The following is a 22,498-nucleotide window of genomic DNA, read 5'->3' as shown; positions in this document are numbered from 1 at the left end:
CTAGCCCTATAAGCTATAGAAAAAATATGGACTCAAATTTCTCCAAGAGTGTGGAAAGAGAAGCCCATTTTCTCTAGATCAGTTCGCATTTAAAGATTTTCCCTCTATCAAAAGCAGGAGCAGTCAAATTAGTATTTTTCTTCAGTTACAAAAGGTGATGTTCAAGCTTATTACAATGTTAAAAATCTCAAAGAAACTGAGAGAAACCAATTTTCTTTAAACTACAAAGTATTAATTGTTGTACCTCTAAAAAAACATCACTTTATTTCTTTTTGTGATTTAAAAATGTCGAAACGGCCTGAAATCTTCATGCTCCTTTTCATTAAAACTGCCCCCACAAACATGGCAAAATATGTCACCCTTTGTTAAACATTCTACATTTTTTATTCATAAATCATTTGAGTAGATCATATACTATATATATGTAGGTTTTAGGTTTTTAATGGAAAATTGTGTTTGAATTTTGAAATGATAGTTTTTAAATAAATAACACCTTTGGGAAAAAGCGAAAACGAAACATTGCTCTTTGTCATCTCATTTCACAGTGCTAAAGGGTATTTCCACAATTTTATCCTGCATTAAAAATACTCAGGACACGTTCTATCTACCGTATGTGTAAATTAGTTTCAAAATTGAAATACGGGAAAACAGTTTTTGAATGCAACGGATCATGCCAAATATTTGAAGCAAACGCAAAACCCTTAACCAATCATTTTATTTTTCATTCTTGTTTTCAAACTAATCAGTAAATTGTAATGGATATATTTTTTTTAATAAATGAAGCATATTTCATTAGCACAACCTTTTTTTTTTCAAAACATAAAAAATAAATTTCAATAGGTGGACACGAGGGGTCCCCTTGACACATACCTATAATATTAGGGGAAAAAAACACCATTTATTGACCTTTATGTCTTTTTAAGACAAAATACATGTAGATCAAAAGCATAGTACATAAAGTAGGAATGTACCTAGCCCTTTAAACTCCAAAATTTGAAAGAAATTAGAGCGTGGACGGATTTTGCAAACCCCACCTGAAAGATGCTCCACCACTGACAAATGGTATTTTTTCACTGTCAAAAACAGGAGCAGACGATTTTGTATTTTTCTTCAGTTACAAAAGTTACTTACTTTTCACCATTACCACCATCGAAAAGTTTGAGCATCTCATTTTACTTCAAGTTAAAAATATATAAAAAAAATGTTAATTGCATCCCGAAAAATATCCTATATGGAATGAAGTACTGATTGCGCATGCACCAAAGGCAAAATACATTATTTGATATTATGTTTTGTGTTTATTAGACATACATAAACACGATTAAACACCAATTATTGTTCAAATAATGAATATCATTTATGCTCTGTCGGCGGTGGAGCATCTTTAACTTACCTTACACCATTACCACATTGAAAAGATCAATATATTAAAAATAATTAGTTGCGTTCAAAAAAAAGTCTAAGGCGCTATACCCAATAAGGAAAGTACTGATTGAGCATCGACCAAAAACAAACTAAGCGATAAAGTCAAATTAATTGCCTTAGCGACCTTCAGAATTTAGCGACCTTCTGTCTTAAACGAAAAATTCCCCCCCAGCGAAAATTACTAAAAGATTGATTGACTATATACATGTATTATCAGATCCATTGTCGGTCTGAACGGGGCGTATAGTGGGGTGTTCGAGGATGCCATATTTGTGCATGTGTGTGTTAAATATAGGATCTTACATGAGTGATTCTATCATCTGAGATTTTATGAAACGAGTCTAAGAAGTTTTTATTTTTCCGATCCTTTGAAATGAACACAAATTTAAGATATTTTTTATCACATAACTACAAATACCTACATAACAAAGAATTTACGTCAAAATTTATTCCGAAAATCCGGTGTAACGTTGAAAATGGACCCCCATTGAAAACTGACCCCGAAACCGTTGAAAACTGACCCCGAAACCGTTGAAAACTGAATTAGCGCACTTTTTACACCAACCCGTTGAAAATGGACCCCGTTGAAAAGTGACCCCATAAGAACTCGTTTTTACACAACAACACAACACGACACCACAACACCACGAAACCACACAGCATCACACAGCACAGCAACACACCAACAACACAACACAACACAACACAACACCACATCATACCACACAACACAACACCACATCATACCACACAACAAAATAACACATCACACAACACAACATCACACAACATAACATCACACAACACAACAACGCATCACACTAAACACAACATCACACAACACACAACCACACAACACAGGACAACATTACACAACACACGACACAACATCAAAACAAAACATCACACAACACAACCACACCACAACACACAACCTCGCAACAACAATACAACAACATCCAACAACAACACAACAACACTACACAACACAACATCACACAACAACACATAACACAACACACAACACAACCACAACACACAACCACGCAACAACAATACAATAACACCCAATAACAACACAATAACACACAACAACACAACACACGACAACATCACACAACACAACATCACACAACACAACATAACACAACACAATATCACACTACAAAACATCACACAACAACACAACACAACAACAAACACACAACAAAACAACAATACAACACCACCTAACAACAGAACAACGCATAAATGACACACAACACAATAACATGACACAACCACACATAACAACACAACACACAACAATTCAACACCACACAACATCACAATAAAACATCACACAACAGCAAAACAACACAAAACAAGACCACACAACAAACAACATACAATACAAAAACACACAGCCACAAAACAACACAACACAACCATACGTAGAACACAACATAACTGATCCATGCGCAGATATATTATACATGCATTCTTGCATTGCAGGGAATAAATATATACAAACAATTATTGAATATCTGACAAACGTAAAATCGTCGAAAATATAATCATAAAAATCATTAAGAAACAAATTAATAATATCCCATAATATAGTTTTGTAACACTATCCACTGGTACTCCAAAGTGAACACTACATAGTACAAACTTTGCATTCAGTTGATAACAACAATTCATATTTATTTACTACGTTACCTCAGTGTTAAATAGCAATTCCTCAGTTTGAGAACAATTAAATTAACATTATCTACACAGACTATCTAAATGACTATAGAAAAAATGAAAGTTATGTAGTGCCGTATTCTCCATAATAAACATACAAGCACCTAAATATTTAATTGAGGTATTTGTTATGATGATAACAATACCAAATTTCAATTCAAATCGAGGTGATTACATAATTTAAATACCAGCACAGAAGGGTCGCTTATATTAGGAATGGCGATAACAGAATTCGAGAATTATGTTTGTGCAACAGTTATATATGTGAATGTACTAGGGTAATATCATCCTCGATACTCCAGGGCTTCCAATCACTTACGATCTCTACACCCCTGGACTATCTCATAGTAAAACTGGAGGCAACAGAATAGAACAGGTAATTTAGTCATTTGATGTACATCAAAAGAGCCGTATAACGGTACACTGTGGTTGACTGTGTGTCTTTGATGTTAGGCGTCGCTCTCTCTGTAGTCTTCAAAGAAGTCTTTGCTAGCCTGTGATTGGTCAAATGTTTTCCGCTGAGCTGCCTTCAATTTCACTATGAGATAGTCCAGGGGTGTAGAGATCGTTAGTGATCGGAACCCTGGAGTATCGAGGATGGGGTAATATTTCAATAGACCATCCGTTAATAGTTTGCCAAGGTTATTTTTCAACGGTCATTTTTCAACACTGTCAATTTTCAACGGCATGTTCAATTTTCAACGGCATTCGGGGTCCGTTTTCAATACAGGGACCTGGCACGAAATTTTTTAACCAATAGTATACATATATATATATACTTATATTACCGTGATCGCCATGTTCATTTGTTTTTCGGAACGCTTCTCGAGTTTACCGACAAGCACAACATAACATAATTTGCATAATATAGTCGCTTTATGTAAAGTAGAGAAGCGTTCCGAGAGAAAAATGAACATGGCGGTGACGGTTAAATTAAGTGAGCTACATGATGTTTAAATGGAGTTTCTACAAAGTACGGGTGATGACAGCTACAAAGGAGATTGTGGATGAACACAGTTATGGGTACTGTTTACCACCACAAGTGTAAATTTTGTGATTTTGGCTTGGTTTTTGAGGTACCCATTAGAGCCGAGACGACATTTCGACAGGACAGGGAAATGTCTACCTAGCATATTTTTCGTGAATTTCCCGATTCATCGAGCCATAACTTTGTCAATACTTGGCCAATTTTGTTCATCAAGCACTCAATGGAAAGATAAATTATTTCTCTTTAAGGTAAGATAACTGTCAATGTTGTATACAACACATTTATTAAAATAATCACGGTTTTTAAAAAATAGGTCGTTTTTCTCGACCGCCGAGTTCATACCCTTGATACTATAATATATATATATGTGTGTATACTGTTAGTTTAAAAAAGTCGTGCCAGGTCCCTGTGGTTTTCAACGTTGAAAACTGACCCGAGGTCAATTTTCAACGGAGGTCCATTTTCAACGTTACACCGGCAGTGGCCGCTATTTTGTCCCGCCGTCCTCGTAATTTTGACGTCAGGTCATTTTTCCTGACGTCATTTTATTGTTTCTGTCTGATGTCACAATGAATTTCTAGCCAATGAAAATCGCCCCAGGTCATATTACTAGTGACATATGCTAAAATATTACACGGGCGAAATCACTGGATTTCAGGCGAATTATGTGATAATTGAATATACGTTCGTATTAGTAAACACCAAGTATAGTTCAAATGATGAATAATGTCTTTATATAATAGTTAGCGGGTTCGTTAGGCGAGTTACGAAAGTTGTGACGAGTTCAAACGAGAGAGGTGCTAATCAAGCTTGTTTTGATCTATATGACAATAGTGAATACAGGTAAATGTCAGCGCGATTGTTAATTACACTACGCTAATGATTCAACACGTACGTTGTATATATACTCAGGACAAAAAAGTGACCATTCTATTATAGCAGCTATACATTTAATGACCAGCAGGTGGGATTGATTTTGTGGGTCATGGTTATATAAGAATACGTCATCATGGTCCTTATCCCCTGTTAGTATGGACATAACTATCACGAGTGCGGTAACGTTCCAGACGAATATTTCACGCGGAGCAAAAAGTTTGGAGACATCGTAACAAATGAACCTGGTTGACTCTTAACATATTTTATCAATCAAAAGGACTTGACACAAGTTATAACAACTTATGAAGCCTGATTGAAAGTTTTAGCGTGTGTCAAAAGAATGAACATCACCGACGCCCCAAAAGAAACGTTGAGGATAGCGTTTGTTGCTTCTTTGTTTATTTCTTGTTCATCTGTGACTATTAACACTTTTTCTATTGTTGCCTTGTCACACTGTGTTAACATAGACAAACGTATACGATGGATGATACGTAACGTGGCCCTGGCTGACGGGTTCCTGGGGTGCTCCCCGGCAATGACAGTCATCTTTGACCACTTCGGGTTCACCAATACCATCATCGGATGCTATATACAGCTGATATTCGCCCGGTTCATGGCTTTGAGTAAACTGTTTTCTGTCTCCATTCTCGCCGTTGACAGATTCGTGTGTCTTTATTTTGCCAACTGGTATCTGAAGTTTGTAACTGAACGGCTCGTCATGTTGGTGACTCTAGCAACGTGGATGACATCGTGCGCCGTAGCAACAGCTTCTTTTGCGGGAAACATGAACTTCACCACAGACTGTTTAAACGAAAACCAGTTTCACGGATTTCTAACAATAATTATCATCGGTATAGTGTGTAGTATCATCGTCATTGGAGCCTATATTGGTGTGTATATCAATGCGAAAAAGCACGAGAGGAACATGAAAAAATTAAACAGTTCGGAAACCTCCCAGACAAGACTTTATCGTTCTACCGTCATACTATTTCTTATAATTTTGGTGTTCATTCTGTGTTACGCGCCAAGTGGGATATACCGTACGTTAGTTTACTTTAACCCAAGTTGGCTTTTCAAAAACGCAGACGTTCGAAACCTAACGAACATAATTTTTATGTCGAGCACTTTCATTGACCCGTTGTTGTACTTGATAAGATTCAGGGAATGTCGGATTCGTATGGCCAAAATCCTGTGCTGGTTCAATCATTCATACCTGGACTATTTTGATAAAAGACAGAAACTTATATATGCGCCCTACCTACCAAGCGGAACTGCGTCTGTTTTAGATCATTCTGACGATTGTGTCAACAGAGCAGAATCTTATATATGACTTGTTCTCAACCCTTTTTGGGAAAAGACAAGTACATTGTATTTGTTATTGTTAAATATAAAGACATTTACGTGCGATAATGTCATTTTATGAAGCTTTATCTTTTATGACATGGCAAAATATAGGATCTAAAGTGCTGAATGAATCAACGACATTACTGCTCTTCATAAATATTCTGCGGATCACTTTTTTAGAATCTTCATCAAATCAATTTATTTTCACTTTTATTGAAAGACAATAATAACGGTACAATATATACGTATCTGTTTAATGATGCTTTTTACTGAATGTTTTCAAAATAATTAAAAGTTGTTCACATATGTTCCAAAGTTGATAGATAAGATCTAGTCTAATATATATCTTATTGTTATATTCGAAGTCAATAACTACTACATGTCATCATATTAGAATTGTCAGTTCTTTGTGGGTATTACTTTCAGCTGCAGATGCAAACGTAAAAACTGCAAATTTGACAACATAGCTTATTTTGAAATGATGAACATGTTCTTCCGCTGCAATAGATCCAAGTTGCGAGCGTTTATATTCAAACAACGTTTGATGACGCCGCCATTTCTTTCTTTGTCTATAGTAAAATGGCGTCATAAAGAAACGATTGAATTCAAAATGACGTTCGGAATAACAATCAAAAATATGTAAAATTACTAATAATATATAGCAAAATTTTCACTTGCGTTCTGTATTATGGCCACTGACTGTTACAGTGTAGATTAAAGTACTGCAACAAGTTAAGTATTGGAAAGTCTTCTGCCAAGTTATTGGCCATGGTTACATGAGGTTTTTCACTATTCATTTGCGAACTGCATAGCCCAAACGCTGCATTCTTCAGTGTGGCATTCTTTCACCAATGGTTTTCTTGTAATTGATATGCACCCTTTAAGAGTTTGAAATAATGACATTGGACTACGCCATCGGTTATTATTTATTCTACTCGGTCGATATAACACCATATGAACCTCAACAAAGGTCCGTGATTGATATATACATGCTTTGATTGTCGTAACATTTAAATCATGAGAACAGATTTAGAACACCGTACACACGAAAATGCCTCCCCTAGATAACGCCTCAAGGTTAATTTAACTCTCTTCATTGGACATCTCAGGCATTACATGTTTTCTTTTATCTCGTTATCGCTGTCATTTTTACGACGGCACAGAAGTGACACGAACAATATTTTTTACATGTGTTTTGAACTGGTCGGTAAAAACATACACTACTGTACCACTACCCCAACACTGCACGTACTTCTCAGACAGTCACACCTCTGAAATCAAAATTAAGTTTCTTCGATATTCCAGTGTCACAGTACCCGTTCCTTCTTTCCGTCTTCTTTTGATTCAGTTCATACACACAAGGAGACTGTATAATATATAAAGTCACCATAGCAGCAAAATTGTCCCAGAATTATGCTATGCATCACTACAAAATTGATGAACCCACACCAGAAATTGATTCGGAGAAACCAATAGTATTCAGTATATTCAAGAAATTTTGATAAAAAACTTCAGTACTTTCTGAGAAATAACGATGACAGACTTTATTTGTCAAAATCCTAGATGGTTGTTATCCGAACAGTCCCACAATGCAATAGGCGTCGCATGTGCACCAAAGGGGACATGTATATATCAATCGCGACATCTCGGAGTAATTTCCGTCAATCTTCGGAAATGTGTTATATTTCCGAAGATTACCGGAAATTTCTTCGATTGGAACGAACATGTGAAATTTGAGAAAGATTCATTCAGTGCTTTCTGAGAACAGGAGAAATATCGATAACAACTGAACCTCAAAATCTGAGTTAACTGACTGTCTGTCATCTTGTATTCGGATTGGTTCCAAAATGCAATATGCATAACTTAGCACCAAAGTTCATGTATATTTTATACATGAATTTTGAGAAAGATCCCTTCTGAACTTCCTGACAAATAACGATTACAAACTTGAATAATTGTCAAAATCCAAGTTCATCAATCACTGGCCACGGAGAATGATACCCATTGAATAAGGGGCGTAGGGACTGCGCCGTGGGGAGATCGAAGCGAGAAGATGGTTATCGACGGATATATGAAATACATTAGTATTTTTCGAGACGATAGTAAACATGTAGATGTCGATTTTTTGCATGTTAAGCAAATTTTAATATATCGACAACAAGTGATAAAAGTCTCAAGATTCAGGATTTGTCTAGCTTGTTATCATAAGAGATCGCATCCTCGATACTCCAGGGGTAACTATCACTGTGATAGTACCCCTGGAGTATCGAGGGTGAGGTGATCGGTTCCAAAATTAAATATTATATACTACACCTGTAGGCACCAACGGGAACCTACAAGTATACATAATCAACTTCGAAAAATTGATACATAACATATGTTTGAGCCTGTTCATATGAAATCTGAGAAGTACATCTCTTCTGTGCTTCCTTAGTGGCTGGACATGAATTGTTTAATTTAAGAACGGGCAGACTACGGATGGACAGGAATTGTTTAATTTACGAACGGACGGACTACGGATGGACGGGAATTGATTAATTTACGGACGGATGGACTACGGACGAAATGCGAGTTTGAATGCTCCACATCTGACGATGAAACTGACCAATCAGATGCAGACATCTAGAAACTGCCTTCGAAAATTTCAGAGGGCGATGCCCTACTCCTAAGTCATACAAGTATCGATATCCTACTCTTTTTATGTACATCAATTAAAGGACAAAAAACTACCCGTTTGTCTATTGTCGCATCCTTCAGTTTTGGTGGCATAGTCATTGGGTGGATATAAATTAATAGAAACAATGCGGGTTTCTAATATTAACTTCTGTAAGTAACAGCTGGAAAATTGATCATTATTAATTATATTATTTAAAAGTTGAATCCTGTTAAAACAAAATATCTTCTACATTTATCTTTAACTTTATGTAACTGTATACGAATGAGACATCGATTGTATTATAACAATTCAGTACATGTATTTTCAATATAACTAGTTTTTAATCAGAATGTGCAGAGTTACGGTTCTTACTGATTAGAAGTCAATCCGATGCACCTCGGTAATAAGACCACCCCGCTATTAAGACCACTTTCACTCAGACCCTCAAGTGGCCTTAATAGAGAGGTTTTACTGTATGATAAATACATAAAAGTAGGCCCTATACATGTATCCAACATTAAAAAAACACGTACGAATGAAAATTGATAGATTAACAATTCATATGAGGAACCGTTTTCATTATAAGTAGTTTCAGAGTGGCATGCTTATAATTGAAGATGCTCCACTGCCGACGAATGTTATTCTTTCTCTATCAAAAACAGAGCAGGAGCAGACGGAGCTTAAAAAAGTACTGACTGTACATGCATTAAAAGCAAAATAAATGATTTTTTATGCATTTTTGTGTTAGTTGGACACATATAAACACGACTAGGTCTATACATCAGTTAGTCTGCTATATAAACCTGCCAAGGCTCCTATCATACGTCCTTGAAATTAAACCTGCCTTTATATTAGTTTTTTTTTATTTTTGGAAATGTATATTATAGTCAAGCTATAAAAAAATCTATATACATGATATAAATGAAGCGCCGATTAGCCTGGTACCATGCTGGCCTACCCACTGTATGCATGCGTATGGGTTATAGCGCCGTGCGTTAGCGATCTATTTCAGAAACGGACTATAGGCAGCTGCTGTGGCTGAACATCCGGGGACTTCACTATTACATACCAACTTCCGGTATAATGGAAAAGGTGAAATATTTCCCAAAATATTTAGAAAATTTGGAGGAAACTGGTGTTTGGCGGATAGGTATGCATGCAACATATAGTCAGACAGTATTACTTATATGTAAAGCTGCGTTGAATAATCTACTTTACGACGTGCAATATTGAATAATATTATTTTCCAAACCGATTTTGATGCTGCACTACAAGTGTTGGTTGACGGGCCGTACTGTAGTAGGCCTAAACAATATCGAAGATTAAGATTGCATTGCAGTCTTAAATTTCTAATTAGACTAAAATAGAATGACCTGTAATGGACTAAACTGATTGATAAACAAATAAATAGCACGTATTTTTATTTGATAAATATCTGTATGATGTCTGTAACATACATTATAGAGTTAGCTTATTAACTTCTTGGCAAATAAGGAAACAAAAAAAAAAAAAAAAAAAAAAAAAAAATAGATTACCAACAACAGTTTTGATGTACAGAGATGAGACATAAGTATTCGTCACTATTGCTTTTTTCCCTATTATATACTATGTTTGTCCTTTTTCTTTGAATTTTGGTGTTCTCATCTATTGATGGAATTCAACCAAATTTGGCATACGGTACTGGCGAGCGACCAGTTCTCGCCGGGTACCAATTCTCGCCATTGCATATGTAATTGTATGATCACAGACGATTTTTGAGACAATTTTTGTGGAAATCAGCTTGAAAGTGTCTTCAATCAGAAAAAGGCTTTATTGACTAAATTTGCGTGGAAATCATGCAGATACAGATGAGATGGTGAGAACTGGTGCTCGGCGAGAACTGGTCGCCTGCCAGTAGAACTACTTAAAAAAAAAAAAAATTGTCTACGTTTTCATCTAATGATATTAGCATAATTATCTGTTACTTACTTTTTGAGAAAACAGTGTTTTATTCGAAAGCAAAACTTGTTCGTTGCCAGTTTGGTAAGAGCAAAGAAGGAAATGGTGTCATATAAATTTGGAAAATATTATGAGCTAAAAGTTCAGACAATTTCTAAAAGTATGCCAAATTTGATGAAAATCTATCAAAAATGAGATCAGGAAAATTCGAAGAAAAATGTGAAAACATAGAATATATATACATGTATATAGCAAAAAAGCAACAGTGACGAAAACTTATGTTCCACGACTGTATTTGTTATATTGAATATATCGTAAGTTATAATATACTAATTTGTAATTTAGCTATATTTGTTCTTGAAAATAATACATAAAGTTCTTTTCAGATTATAGTTTAGAAGAATGAAGAAACACATTGATGAAGATGTTGAGGAAGGAAAAATACTTGACATATGCAGGAAATCATTTAAACATTTATTTATGATGACAGGAAAAGTAAGACTATGAAATTCTGGTTTTAAACTTCAAAAAGTCTGATAGAAATTGGGATACAAGCTCCCAAGACAACAGCTTCAATGTTTTCTGGAAGTTGTCTCCCCTGTTTTACACTCCATCTCCAGCGTCCACTCCGACAAAGGAAGATGCTGGTTAATCGGAAGACAAGTTTTAAGGATAGCCATCCTTTGGCTGATTATGGTCCAGATGAGAACCTTAACGACAACATTGATATCGACTGGGTTAACAAGCCCTGGGTCCGACGGTTGTTACGAGGTTGTGCCCTCATCAGTATTATGTCTGTCAGTATGAACACTCCAAAGACATTTGCTTACTACAAAGAGTTGGAATACTTGACCTTTGCCTTTGACCTTATTGTCACCTTCCTATTTACTGCTGAGATGATCGCCAAGATGCACATAAGAGGCATACTGAAGGTATGCTAAACAATAGCCTTTGTCACTTTTATTTTTGTTATACTTGAGTATTATTGTATATGTGAACTTTCGGTATAAGACATTTCTAATCACTTTAAAATATAAAAGAAAAGTATGTAGGTCTTATTCTATGTGCACCAATGAAAATTTTAAAAAGTTAGAAGTAAAAATAAGAATTCTAAGAAAGACAACATGTGCAAAATGCAACATTTATTTAAAACATAGTGTATCATGAACATCATACATATATATATGTTTTTGCAAAATAAAGAACTTCATATCAAACCATGATTGCATGAATTACGACCTACATTTTGACCTTTGTTCTATTTTAAGGAAGTCTTGCTTCTTGTCTTCTGATGTTTTAATTTCAGGGAGAAGCACCGTACCTGAAGGATCGCTGGTGTCAGTTTGATGGGTTTATGGTGTTTTGTCTCTGGGTCTCTGTTATACTGCAGGTAGGTTTTACAATTAATGACGTTAAAGGGGTTTTGGGTCTGTTATACTGCAGGTAGGTTTTATGATTAATGAAATTAATTGTTGCTTTTGAATTATGAAAACACTACATTTCATCTTACTTGAAACATGTATATTTTTGGAAAATATTTGCAAGAAATTTGGAAAATACAGCAAAAGGGGGAGAGGCCTTTATTCGGCCCCAAATGAACCCCAAAAAATCACTGATTGTATTGTGAAAAATAAAAATAATGGACACAGATTGATGATGTAGTGAATACAACTAAAATGATTATTGTCAGTGTCTATAATGTTAATCATATAATATTCAGAGGTTTACATAAATATGTCTAGGGGAGAATATGATGAAGGCAATAAAGTTGATTTAATTATTAAATAGAGGTACAGTCATCCTTGATATTCCAGGGGTTAATATCACTGTCATGTTGTCCACCCCGATATTATGTCATAGTGAAACTGAATGCATTTAGGGGGAAAAAACCAACCTTACCAATCACAGGCATACAAAGACTCCCTTTGATGATTATATAATTACAAAGAGTAACAACCCATAACAATTCATACATTGTATGCATAATTTGATTCTTTTGATGTACATCAAAGGACCAAATTACCTGTCTAATCTGTTTTCGCATGCAAAGCCTTCATTTAACTATTACTCATTCCAGGGATTGATGTATATAACAACAGTGATAGTAACCACTGGAATATAGAGGATGGGTTACAGCAGATAAATGGTGTGGCTTCATTTGATTCTCAGCCATCTATTGATATGAAAAAATCTGAACATTGGTATGTTATTTTAAGAATTTTGCTTGATTATGAGATTCTTTCCATTTTGTAGGTGTTTGAGATGACGGGTGTGGTTGGACAGTTTTGGTCTATACTCCGATGTCCTCGACCTTTAATTCTGATCCGTGTTTTCAGAGTTTTCCTCAAGTTTCAACTTCCTAAAGCGAGAATAAATTCTATATTCAAGTAAGTTCATATAAAGAGTGTGGTTTTAGTCTCCAAGATGACAAAAGAATGTTGTAAACATAATGATCAATTTTAGGTTTTAATTTATTACAAAATTATCAAAGATGAGAAAGAACTTTTTTCCAGCTATGGTTGGGTAGAAAGGCACATTAAGACTTTGATGTATTAAAAGTTTTGTAATATAGCAATGAGTATTGAATGTTTTTGTTACATTTTGAAAGGAAAATAATGGAAGCTGATTGGAATGGAAAAGATCAGTTATAATACTTTAATGATTTCGGAAAGTTGGCTGAAATGTGAAATAATTTCAAGAATTGCACGTTCCATTATGACCCTGTCCCTAATTTGTTTTACAAACCAGTGGAATCTGTTCGATTTATATAAAATCATCCAATATTTTGTTTCTGTTTTCCAGACGATCGGGCCAGCAGATTTATAATGTGACAATATTCTTCCTCTTCTTCATGTCTCTGTATGGAATCCTGGGTGTACAGTTCTTTGGAGAGCTGAAATACCACTGTGTCCTCAATACCACAGATCCCAAGTGAGAAAATAAGTTTTTGTCCTGACTATAATATGGGGCTTAGGTAGACCTGAGAGGTATACATAGGGGTAAGAGGAATAAAATATTATGTTGATCTGTCATATCCTGTTGTATCCCATGATCAAAATGGCTGTCATTTCCTGTCCCTTACAACTGAAATATTGCAATATTTTGATGAAATATTCACATTCTGTATTTGCATTTTGCAGAGTTACCAGGTATATACCCTTGTGGGTAGATATTGATATGGTTTTCAGAGTTTAGAAAAACAACATTCTTGCTCTCAAAGTATCTTATGTTAATTGTGTTTCTTTGATATCAGGTGTTTTGCCAGCAATTTTGGGAAAAAGACCCTTAGCAAAATTACAATGCTACTTTTCAATTGGGAATGTGTCTTTTTACAGACCTTACAAAGGCCTGGCAAAAACCCTGGATATGTCATAATTACTAAACACAAAGTATCATATGCACTATGTGTTGTTGATCCAAAGAATTAATTTAACAATTTCCACAGTGATCATGTCAGCATATCGAACCGACTATCACTTCGTCACTGAAACTGTCCTTTTTTGGGGCGCTGTGGTAGAAGGCGCTGGTATGTTTGCAATTTGGCTAGGCGATTTGGTGCCGTAGATCGTGAATGAAAGTCCCGGATAGGCCACAAGTCAATAAATTGTCATCCTTTGTTAATTGTGTTTCTTTGAGATGTCCCATATTGATACTAACCTAAAAGGGAGATAACTCTATAATTTGCAAAGACAGAACAGTGAAACTAATTTTTATGCCTTCCCACAACCTCAACTGTTACCCATGGCAGTCCTGTTGTGTCATCTCCCACCTAGACTACATATGAAGCTGGAGGCATTGGCGATATTTGTCTCACAAACATTCTTAAAATATGACTGATGTAAAACAATGGACTTTTAGCTCACCTACCTGAAGAGAAAGTGAGATTATGTCGTGGTGTGTCATTCATTGTCTGTTCCGGCCATCTAAACAATTTCTTCTTCAAAGTAGGAGACCTAAAGTCCTGAAATTTGGCTTACAGCATGCTGGGATGAAGGGCTATTAATTTTGTTTAATTGAATTACCTTGACCTTCTTATTCATTACGAACTTGATATTTATTTGATGAATTCATAATTAGGCTTTAGGTAAAGTGATTCTTTTATACATGCTTTCACCTTCTCAAATTTTAAATTGACTACAATTATGTTTACAGCAATGTATCGATCATGGACCTTGCTATTCCCGATACCTACTGCTCCCCGAAGCCTGAGTTTGGTTACCAATGTCCAAATAACATGACCTGTATGGAGCTTCAGTTAGAACGCGGCGAGAGGGGCTTCAATGGATTTGATGAGTTTGGTATGTAATCCCTAATAAAACGAAAGTATTGTAAGAGGTAGTAAAATATAATCTGTAGAAAGTACTATGTATATAGAAAAGTAATGTAAAATTTATGACATGTAAATCTTGAGGAGTTCTGATGATGAATTTCTAAAAAATGTTTCGATGGCCTTAAATTTTTAGGATGCATTGATGTATTACTGATGTGTCTATTCTTCTATTGACTTTTAAATAATGAGTTTATCAAAGTTGTACTGTATTTAGATATGCATTAGCTTACTATAAAGGTTACTTATAATGAAGTTGGAAGGGTTGATTGATTAATTGGATTAGGTGTTTTTGTCTGGTTGGGTTCTATGTATTATGAACCTCTTCTAATCCTCATGAAGATCATGATATTATGGAAGAGTTTTAATGCAAATACAATGTAACTTTTCTAAACCGGACCCTGTGCAAATCTGTAACTTGCCCATACCGATAAGTTTGTGTGGTCCCGGCATATCTATTAATAAATTATAGTACCTAAACTAAAACCTGTATAATCCGGAACCTGTCTACTCTGAAAACTGAATTTATCTTGGTAATCTTGCTCTACTTTTCTAGATACAAAATTATATTTTTGAATACTTTTTATGTAGAATGGATTATCATACCCTGCCCCAATTCTGTTCCCTACAAGGTTTATAACATTAAATTTCTATCATAATAAAACATCACAGGTCATTCTAGGTTGGTAAATTTGCCATATTTGGAGCACGGAACTCTCTAAATTAAAAGTATCAGGGTGGCCAAGTGAGCTGTATCTGTGATGTGAGCCATTGGTGGATGTGTTTACAAACTAGTAAGACATGGAGATGGGTAAATAAAAGATCATTTTGTGTTAGAAATGTTGGTTATTGCTGAATTTGATTGCAAATTTACTTGACATATATCAGTTGTATCATTTTCACTGCTGAATGTTAAGCAACACTGTGGTTGATGGGATGGACAACTGCCGTTCTTAATTCAAAGCAACGCCATCGCAGCTATCCGGTTTAGACAAGTTATACTGTATCTTACTGTGGTTCTCTGAATTTCATTGAATATCTTCAACATAGAATGAAATTTTGTTGTTTCTGTGACAAGTTCCTGTAATAATGTAAGATGTAATTTAATTATTTCAGCGACAAGTTTCTTTACGGTATATGAAGCCGGATCACAGGAAGGCTGGGTGTTCCTGTTATATAGGACGACAGACAGCTTACAGTCCTGGCTAGCCTTCGTCTACTTCATCACTCTTATATTCCTCATGGCCTGGCTTGTCAAGGTACACAATCAAATAGTTCTGACAGGCATTGTGTAGTACAATTTTTGATGAACTACGTATTGAATAAATTGATTACTAAAAGATGTTTTTAGTAGCAACACAGGTAAAGAAAATGGTAATTCAGTTGTTTGTCGTTCGGACCATATTCTACTTAATGTAATGTTGGGAAACATAGAGCTATTCATGCTTGCATAAGTCTTCTGATCCTTTTAAAAATAAACTAGTTATTTATATTTAGATGCAAAAAAGAAAAACTAAATCATGGAAATAACAGATGTTTTCTAAAACTTTACCTAAGTTTTATAAACATTTGTCATATTTGTTTTGCTGCAGAACATTTTCATAGCTGTGATAATAGAATCGTTTGCTGAGATACGTGTACAGTTCCAACAGATGTGGGGTCCCAGAAAGAGTGCACCTGACTCTGATTCTTCTCAGGTCTGTCTATTTGTTTAACATATTCGATGTCCATTTTAGCAGATAGAATAAAGATTATGCTGAAGAAATTAATGACAACAGTAAAACTGAAGTATGAAAAATGCTTAACAGTGAGCCATATTGAAATGCTTTTATCCTTGAAACCTTATGTTGATCATTGCATTATTTTGAGTATGGGAAATTATTTCAATGGAGAAAAAACAGGATTTTAAAAATATCAAGAGGCCCAATGGGACAAAATGTAGTTGGTTAAGCTTTTGTTATTAAAGTCAGACATGAACTTTGCTGTTCTCTAAAATGTGGACAAATGATCACTAAAGATATTTTATAACTTACAGGTTATTCAAACAGAAGGGAATTCCTGGAAGATGGTAATGATAGACGAGAACAAAGCCCAAGGAATGGCTCCTCCTGTGTTCCAGAGAATCATGTGTTCCAATGTGTTCCACACGTTCTTCCTACTCCTGGTCCTGGCCAGTGCTATCACAGAAGCCAGTCTGTCCTTTGATCACAAGACCCGACTTCCAGAAAACAAACTAGATGGATTCTATTATGCAGAGGTCAGTGGGGGATTTTTGTTTTGATTTTAAGCCCATACCATCTTTTCCTAAAAGCTTTCTGCCTTTCGAAGGACAAGAGCATCACTTTCACTTTACTTGCAAGCTTCATGCTTCATTTCAAAGAAGCCTTTTCATAACCCATATATAACCTCAAACTCTCCTTAATTTCACTTTGAATATGTACTTTACGGACACATGGTTTCCATTTGTTATTTTATATCCCTACCAGAAGAGGGGTATCAGTGTTTAGTTATAGCTATAAATGTTACCAAAGAAATCTAAATTGATGGACTCATTTACATATTTGTGAACCCAGCTATTTGTTTGTTAGACCAGAATTGTATTCAGGAACCTTGCTACTTGTGAAAAGTTTATGATTTCAGTTTGTCACCTTGACTTGCCTTACAGGTAGTTTTTACAGCATTGTTTGTGTTTGAGGCCTTGTTTAAGATCTGGTGTCTGAGTCTACAAGGTTACCTGAGAAGGTCCCTCCACAAGTTTGAGTTACTGCTGGCTATCGGAACCACACTTCACATTATCCCTACTCTATACCGATCACAGTTTACATACTTCCAGGTAAGTTTTTATCCATATAAAGTCTTTGCATACTACAGAGTTATCTCCCTTGCAGGTCAGTTGTGACATCATTTCGTTATTAGCAAAAATTATGTCGTTGATGATGTCATGTTCACAAAAACATGAAATGAAAATCGGTGCCTACCCGCAATGGCAGATAACTCTGTAATATATAATAATACAGACTATTTTAGAATATTGTTATCATCATTCTCAGATTTATGCTCTTGCTAGGAAACTGAAGAAAATATTAAGTGTTTTCGTATTTTGTATCACAACATGTACCTGTATCATGTGAAAGTTTTGTATGAAGCAACTGAGTGCAGATGCAATTTTTAAAGGTCAACCATGTTGACCATCACATCTGCTATATACATGAGTCATTTGAATGGATGTTGTCGACTAGTTTGTAAGACAATGTAATTTTGTCAAGATAGAAAAGGAAGAAGTCAGTCTTGAAGATATATTGGTCCAGAAAAAACTTGAAGTATTTGAATTGTATTCATTATCCACTTACTGATACTAAATAGTAATTTCACTAAAAGTTGTTTGCTGAAGTTAATTAATTTTGTAGGTGTTACGAGTTGTCCGCCTTATAAAAGCGTCTCCCATGCTGGAGGACTTCTGCTTTAAGGTGAGTTCTTTCTTCCAGTTTATTTTATACCTTTTGTTCATCTCAGATTTGTAGAGCTTTCAGTATCAGATTTTTAGACCCAATAAGGAATGATGTTTTTAGAAATCCATTGATCAGGTTCTGACTTTATAACATAAAGAATGTTTTCTCGCTCTTAGGCTTAGCAAAAATGCCTGATATTTACACCCAAAAAAGAATGATGTGTACGCCAAAGATATTAAAGCCTGGTCTCAAGATCATGAAACAATTTAAAGTTTAGCTAATCAAAAATGATGTTGCAAAAATAGTGATGTTTGATTGGCTACACTAAACTGTCTATTAAAGACATATTTCATGATGCTGAGGGCTGAAAAGAAATGTTTTTCCTGATATTGTCCTGATTAGAAACTTGTTTTTTCCCTCAGATTTTTGGACCTGGTAAGAAGCTCGGCAGTCTCATCTTGTTCACCATGTGTCTCCTCATCATTGCCTCCAGCATCAGTCTCCAGTTGTTCTGTTCCATCAAAGATTTCCGTAACTTTGAGACGTTTGTTCAGGTTTGTATTGTTCAACATATATAAACAATATTAACTGTGAACCAACTGTGTGGGATTAAATTTCGAGGTCCATTAGAAATTGCAAAAAAATAAATTGCAATGAAAATGTTTCAAAAACAGGCAAAATAGAACCTTATACATCTAGATTGCAAAATTAAATATCTGTGGAAATATATTCCTAAGTTATCACGAAAATAAGTGTAATACAGTTATACAGTCAAACCTCGATGTATTGAAGATCAAAGGATGACAGAAAAACTTTGAAACATCATGACTTCAAATTATCCATGGTTGGAATTAGACAGATATTTCATACAAATGTCATATAGTGAAGAAATACGGGACCAGGCAAAAAGTTTGATACAGCGAAAAATTTGATTCATTGGAGTTCGAAATCATCGAGGTTTGACTGTACTTGTTTATGAAGAATGGGGAAATCAATGCTTGTGATGAGCTGTCAGGCTTAGATTTTGTCCTAATATCATATTTTCAAATAGGTTAAGAATGTATTAATCTGTCAATTTAAATTGCCATTAACTGAAAGCAGTAAGAATAAGAAAACTATCTATACCAGGTAAGATAAATTTTATATTTATTTATTATGGCCTGGTTGAGAGGGCACTTGCCTCATTATATTGTCGAGGGATGGAATAGTGCCTGAGCCGAAGGTGAGGGCACTATCCCATCACGAGACAATACTATGAGGCAATAGTACCCATTGAACCAGGCCATAATGGGTTTAGTACATCACCCTCACAAGAGACCCGTTTTCATGTCATCGTAACAGAAGCACGTCAGACGACACCTCGCAACGCTATTTTCATTTCCACACCACGTTGTCACATTATAAGTACAACATATTAATTGTAGCAGAAATCTGTGATTCTATAAAATGGGATTCAGCTTCACGAAGATTTAAAAGTAGATCAATTTAGAACATGAGTAACTGTCTTTTGTAGAAAAGCAACATTTACTTCCATCCCCGCACACAACAGCCTGTCTGCCATCTTGACGTCTTGGTCAAAGCGCAACGTTATAATGACGTCATGTAATGGTGACGTCACAATACATTCACGTTTAATTTTGCGCCACTTCAATAGTGCCCGCTTGCCTGGGCACTATTCCAAATAGTAGCCATGTGTGTAGCTAATCGGAATCCAGTATTCTGTCACGTGATGTACTAATATTATATAGGATGTCATTCTGTCTTTGCATAGTAGAGATTTACTTTCCTTGTAGGAAGACATTGATTGTGACATCATTATTTTGAGAGGAAAATTCACACCAGTTTCTCTGAAAAGTGTGGCATAACACTTGTCACAGTCAATACCTACCCACAAGTGCAAATAACTCTTTAACTCTCAGACACTTAAACAAATAGAGGATCTCGAATGAGTGGCAGTGTAATATCAAATTTATTAAACCAGTTGAACCATGCTGAAGCAACACAACATTCTTGAATAAAATCAATGCAGTATTTTCTACTGAAATCATACGCAAGTGTTTTAAAGTAAATTAAGAGTAAAAGCTCTCAGTAAGCTTAAAAAATCATGACTGGTCTGTCAATTAAAGTAAACTTTTTTGAAGAATAATAATATAAACCTGATTCTGTTCTTGTTAATGTGTTTTTGTTTACTCCTACGGTACAGTCCCTAATGTCCATGTTTCAAATCCTGACCCAGGAGGGCTGGATTGATGTACTTGATGGCGTGTTGGCGCACACTAGCAATGGCCTTTTACAGCTGTTGATTGCTTCTTATATCTGTCTGTATCATCTGTTTGTATCGCTGGTGAGTACTCCGCCCACGCCGCCGAATGTTATGGTTTTCAGATCCTGGGACAAGGCACACAACTGTTGCATTGCTATGCTTTATGATTAATGATATATATTTATTTACTAACAGCTTCAACTCTTACGATGCATCATAAATCTTTTTTATTATCTTGGTACATTTATTCTAACATACCATATGTATAAACTTTGCATTTTAAGTGGATTAACTTTGTCTTGCCTGCTTCGTTGGAAAAATCTCTGGTTTATTAATAATTAAGTACAGTAAAACTTGTCTGTGGAAAATATACATACAGGTTACGTACCTGCCTGATTGTCCCTGGGGAAAAAATGTGACACCTACAACTATTAGGATTTTGAGTGATTTTGCATGAAAAAGAGAGACCAAAAAGGACATTTTCAGTTTTATTTATACTATAAAACTTTTTTTTTTTTACATTTTTATATCACACTTCTTCAAGAAAAAATGTTGTGATTGTTAGATTTAGAGCAACCTAAAGACAGTTTTAAAATCATTTTTAGGATAAAGCAACTATAGTTGTTTTTCCTGACAAGTTTTACTGTATAATTTACTATCAGTTATCATTTGAAAACTAGCATGGCGCTCTTGGTAACTTCGCAGGTGTAATTTAATGAGGGAGTTTCATTTCAGATTTTTCTTTATCATGTGATCAACAGGTAGTCTTGAAAAAAATCCTGTTCATCCTTTCATTAACAAAAAAATATTGTTCTATATTCAAAATTTATTAACATGAAAATTACATTACAAATCTAAAGCATTTCTGAGGTAGATCTAGAAACTTAGAGCCAAATTGCATTCTTCCATTTAAAATATATTTCTTGTTTTGGAATTTACTGTTATATATGCTAGCATCTAACCAAGCTGTTTCTACAACTAATAAATTGCTATGAAAACTACATTATATAACTATTTTACCCTAAATATTAATGCTTCAATTCATGCTTTAAGTTTAAAACAAGGATCTGGGACAAATTTCAATTTGAGACAAACAACCATGGTCATATTAGTCAATCTTAAAGTTGAATCAGTAAAACATCAAAAGTTACTGAAAAAATTACATTAATACTTGGCAGATTTGACCTCATACAGTTCAAGATTTTTATATATATATTTTTCTATAAAAACAAAGAGTTTATCTTCAGAAATTTTCTTAATAAATTAAATTATCTTCCTGGGGAGGAAATAACATTTCATCTCAATATAAAAAAATATAAATTTTAGTGAATCAGGACACCATGGTAGAAAATGTCAATTAGAACAAAAAAAAAGTCTGCAGGTTTGTTATTTGTTTGAGTTAGAAAATAAGATTCCAACACCAAATTGCTGAACTAACCTTTTCAAACAAATGATGTAGCAATCAATATCTGCTGGCAGGAGGAGCAGGTGATTCCGCGTTACA

General features: G+C 34.9%; 1 protein-coding gene across 3 annotated transcripts in view; it reads left to right on the top strand.

Annotated features, from left to right (window-relative positions):
* Positions 1-10,081: 10,081 nt before the first annotated feature.
* The window catches only part of LOC138307892 (sodium leak channel NALCN-like), a 51,124-nt gene continuing 38,707 nt past the window's right edge, over positions 10,082-22,498 (top strand). For 2 of the 3 annotated variants that reach the window (XM_069248812.1, XM_069248810.1), the window contains exons 1-13: positions 10,082-10,167; positions 11,342-11,887; positions 12,262-12,345; positions 13,209-13,342; positions 13,758-13,886; positions 15,108-15,253; positions 16,399-16,541; positions 16,875-16,979; positions 17,318-17,539; positions 17,948-18,115; positions 18,690-18,749; positions 19,154-19,285; positions 20,935-21,075. In XM_069248812.1, the coding sequence (XP_069104913.1) occupies positions 11,531-11,887; positions 12,262-12,345; positions 13,209-13,342; positions 13,758-13,886; positions 15,108-15,253; positions 16,399-16,541; positions 16,875-16,979; positions 17,318-17,539; positions 17,948-18,115; positions 18,690-18,749; positions 19,154-19,285; positions 20,935-21,075 (1,821 nt within the window). In that variant the 5' untranslated portion in view covers positions 10,082-10,167; positions 11,342-11,530. The remainder of the gene's footprint in view (positions 10,168-11,341; positions 11,888-12,261; positions 12,346-13,208; positions 13,343-13,757; positions 13,887-15,107; positions 15,254-16,398; positions 16,542-16,874; positions 16,980-17,317; positions 17,540-17,947; positions 18,116-18,689; positions 18,750-19,153; positions 19,286-20,934; positions 21,076-22,498) is intronic. The other variant, XM_069248811.1, reaches the window with a different exon arrangement.

This window comes from Argopecten irradians, chromosome 14, assembly GCF_041381155.1.
Source record: "Argopecten irradians isolate NY chromosome 14, Ai_NY, whole genome shotgun sequence".
Lineage (NCBI taxonomy): Eukaryota > Metazoa > Mollusca > Bivalvia > Pectinida > Pectinidae > Argopecten > Argopecten irradians.
Note: the sequence above shows the minus strand (reverse complement) of the source record. Positions and strands in the feature narration are given on the sequence as shown.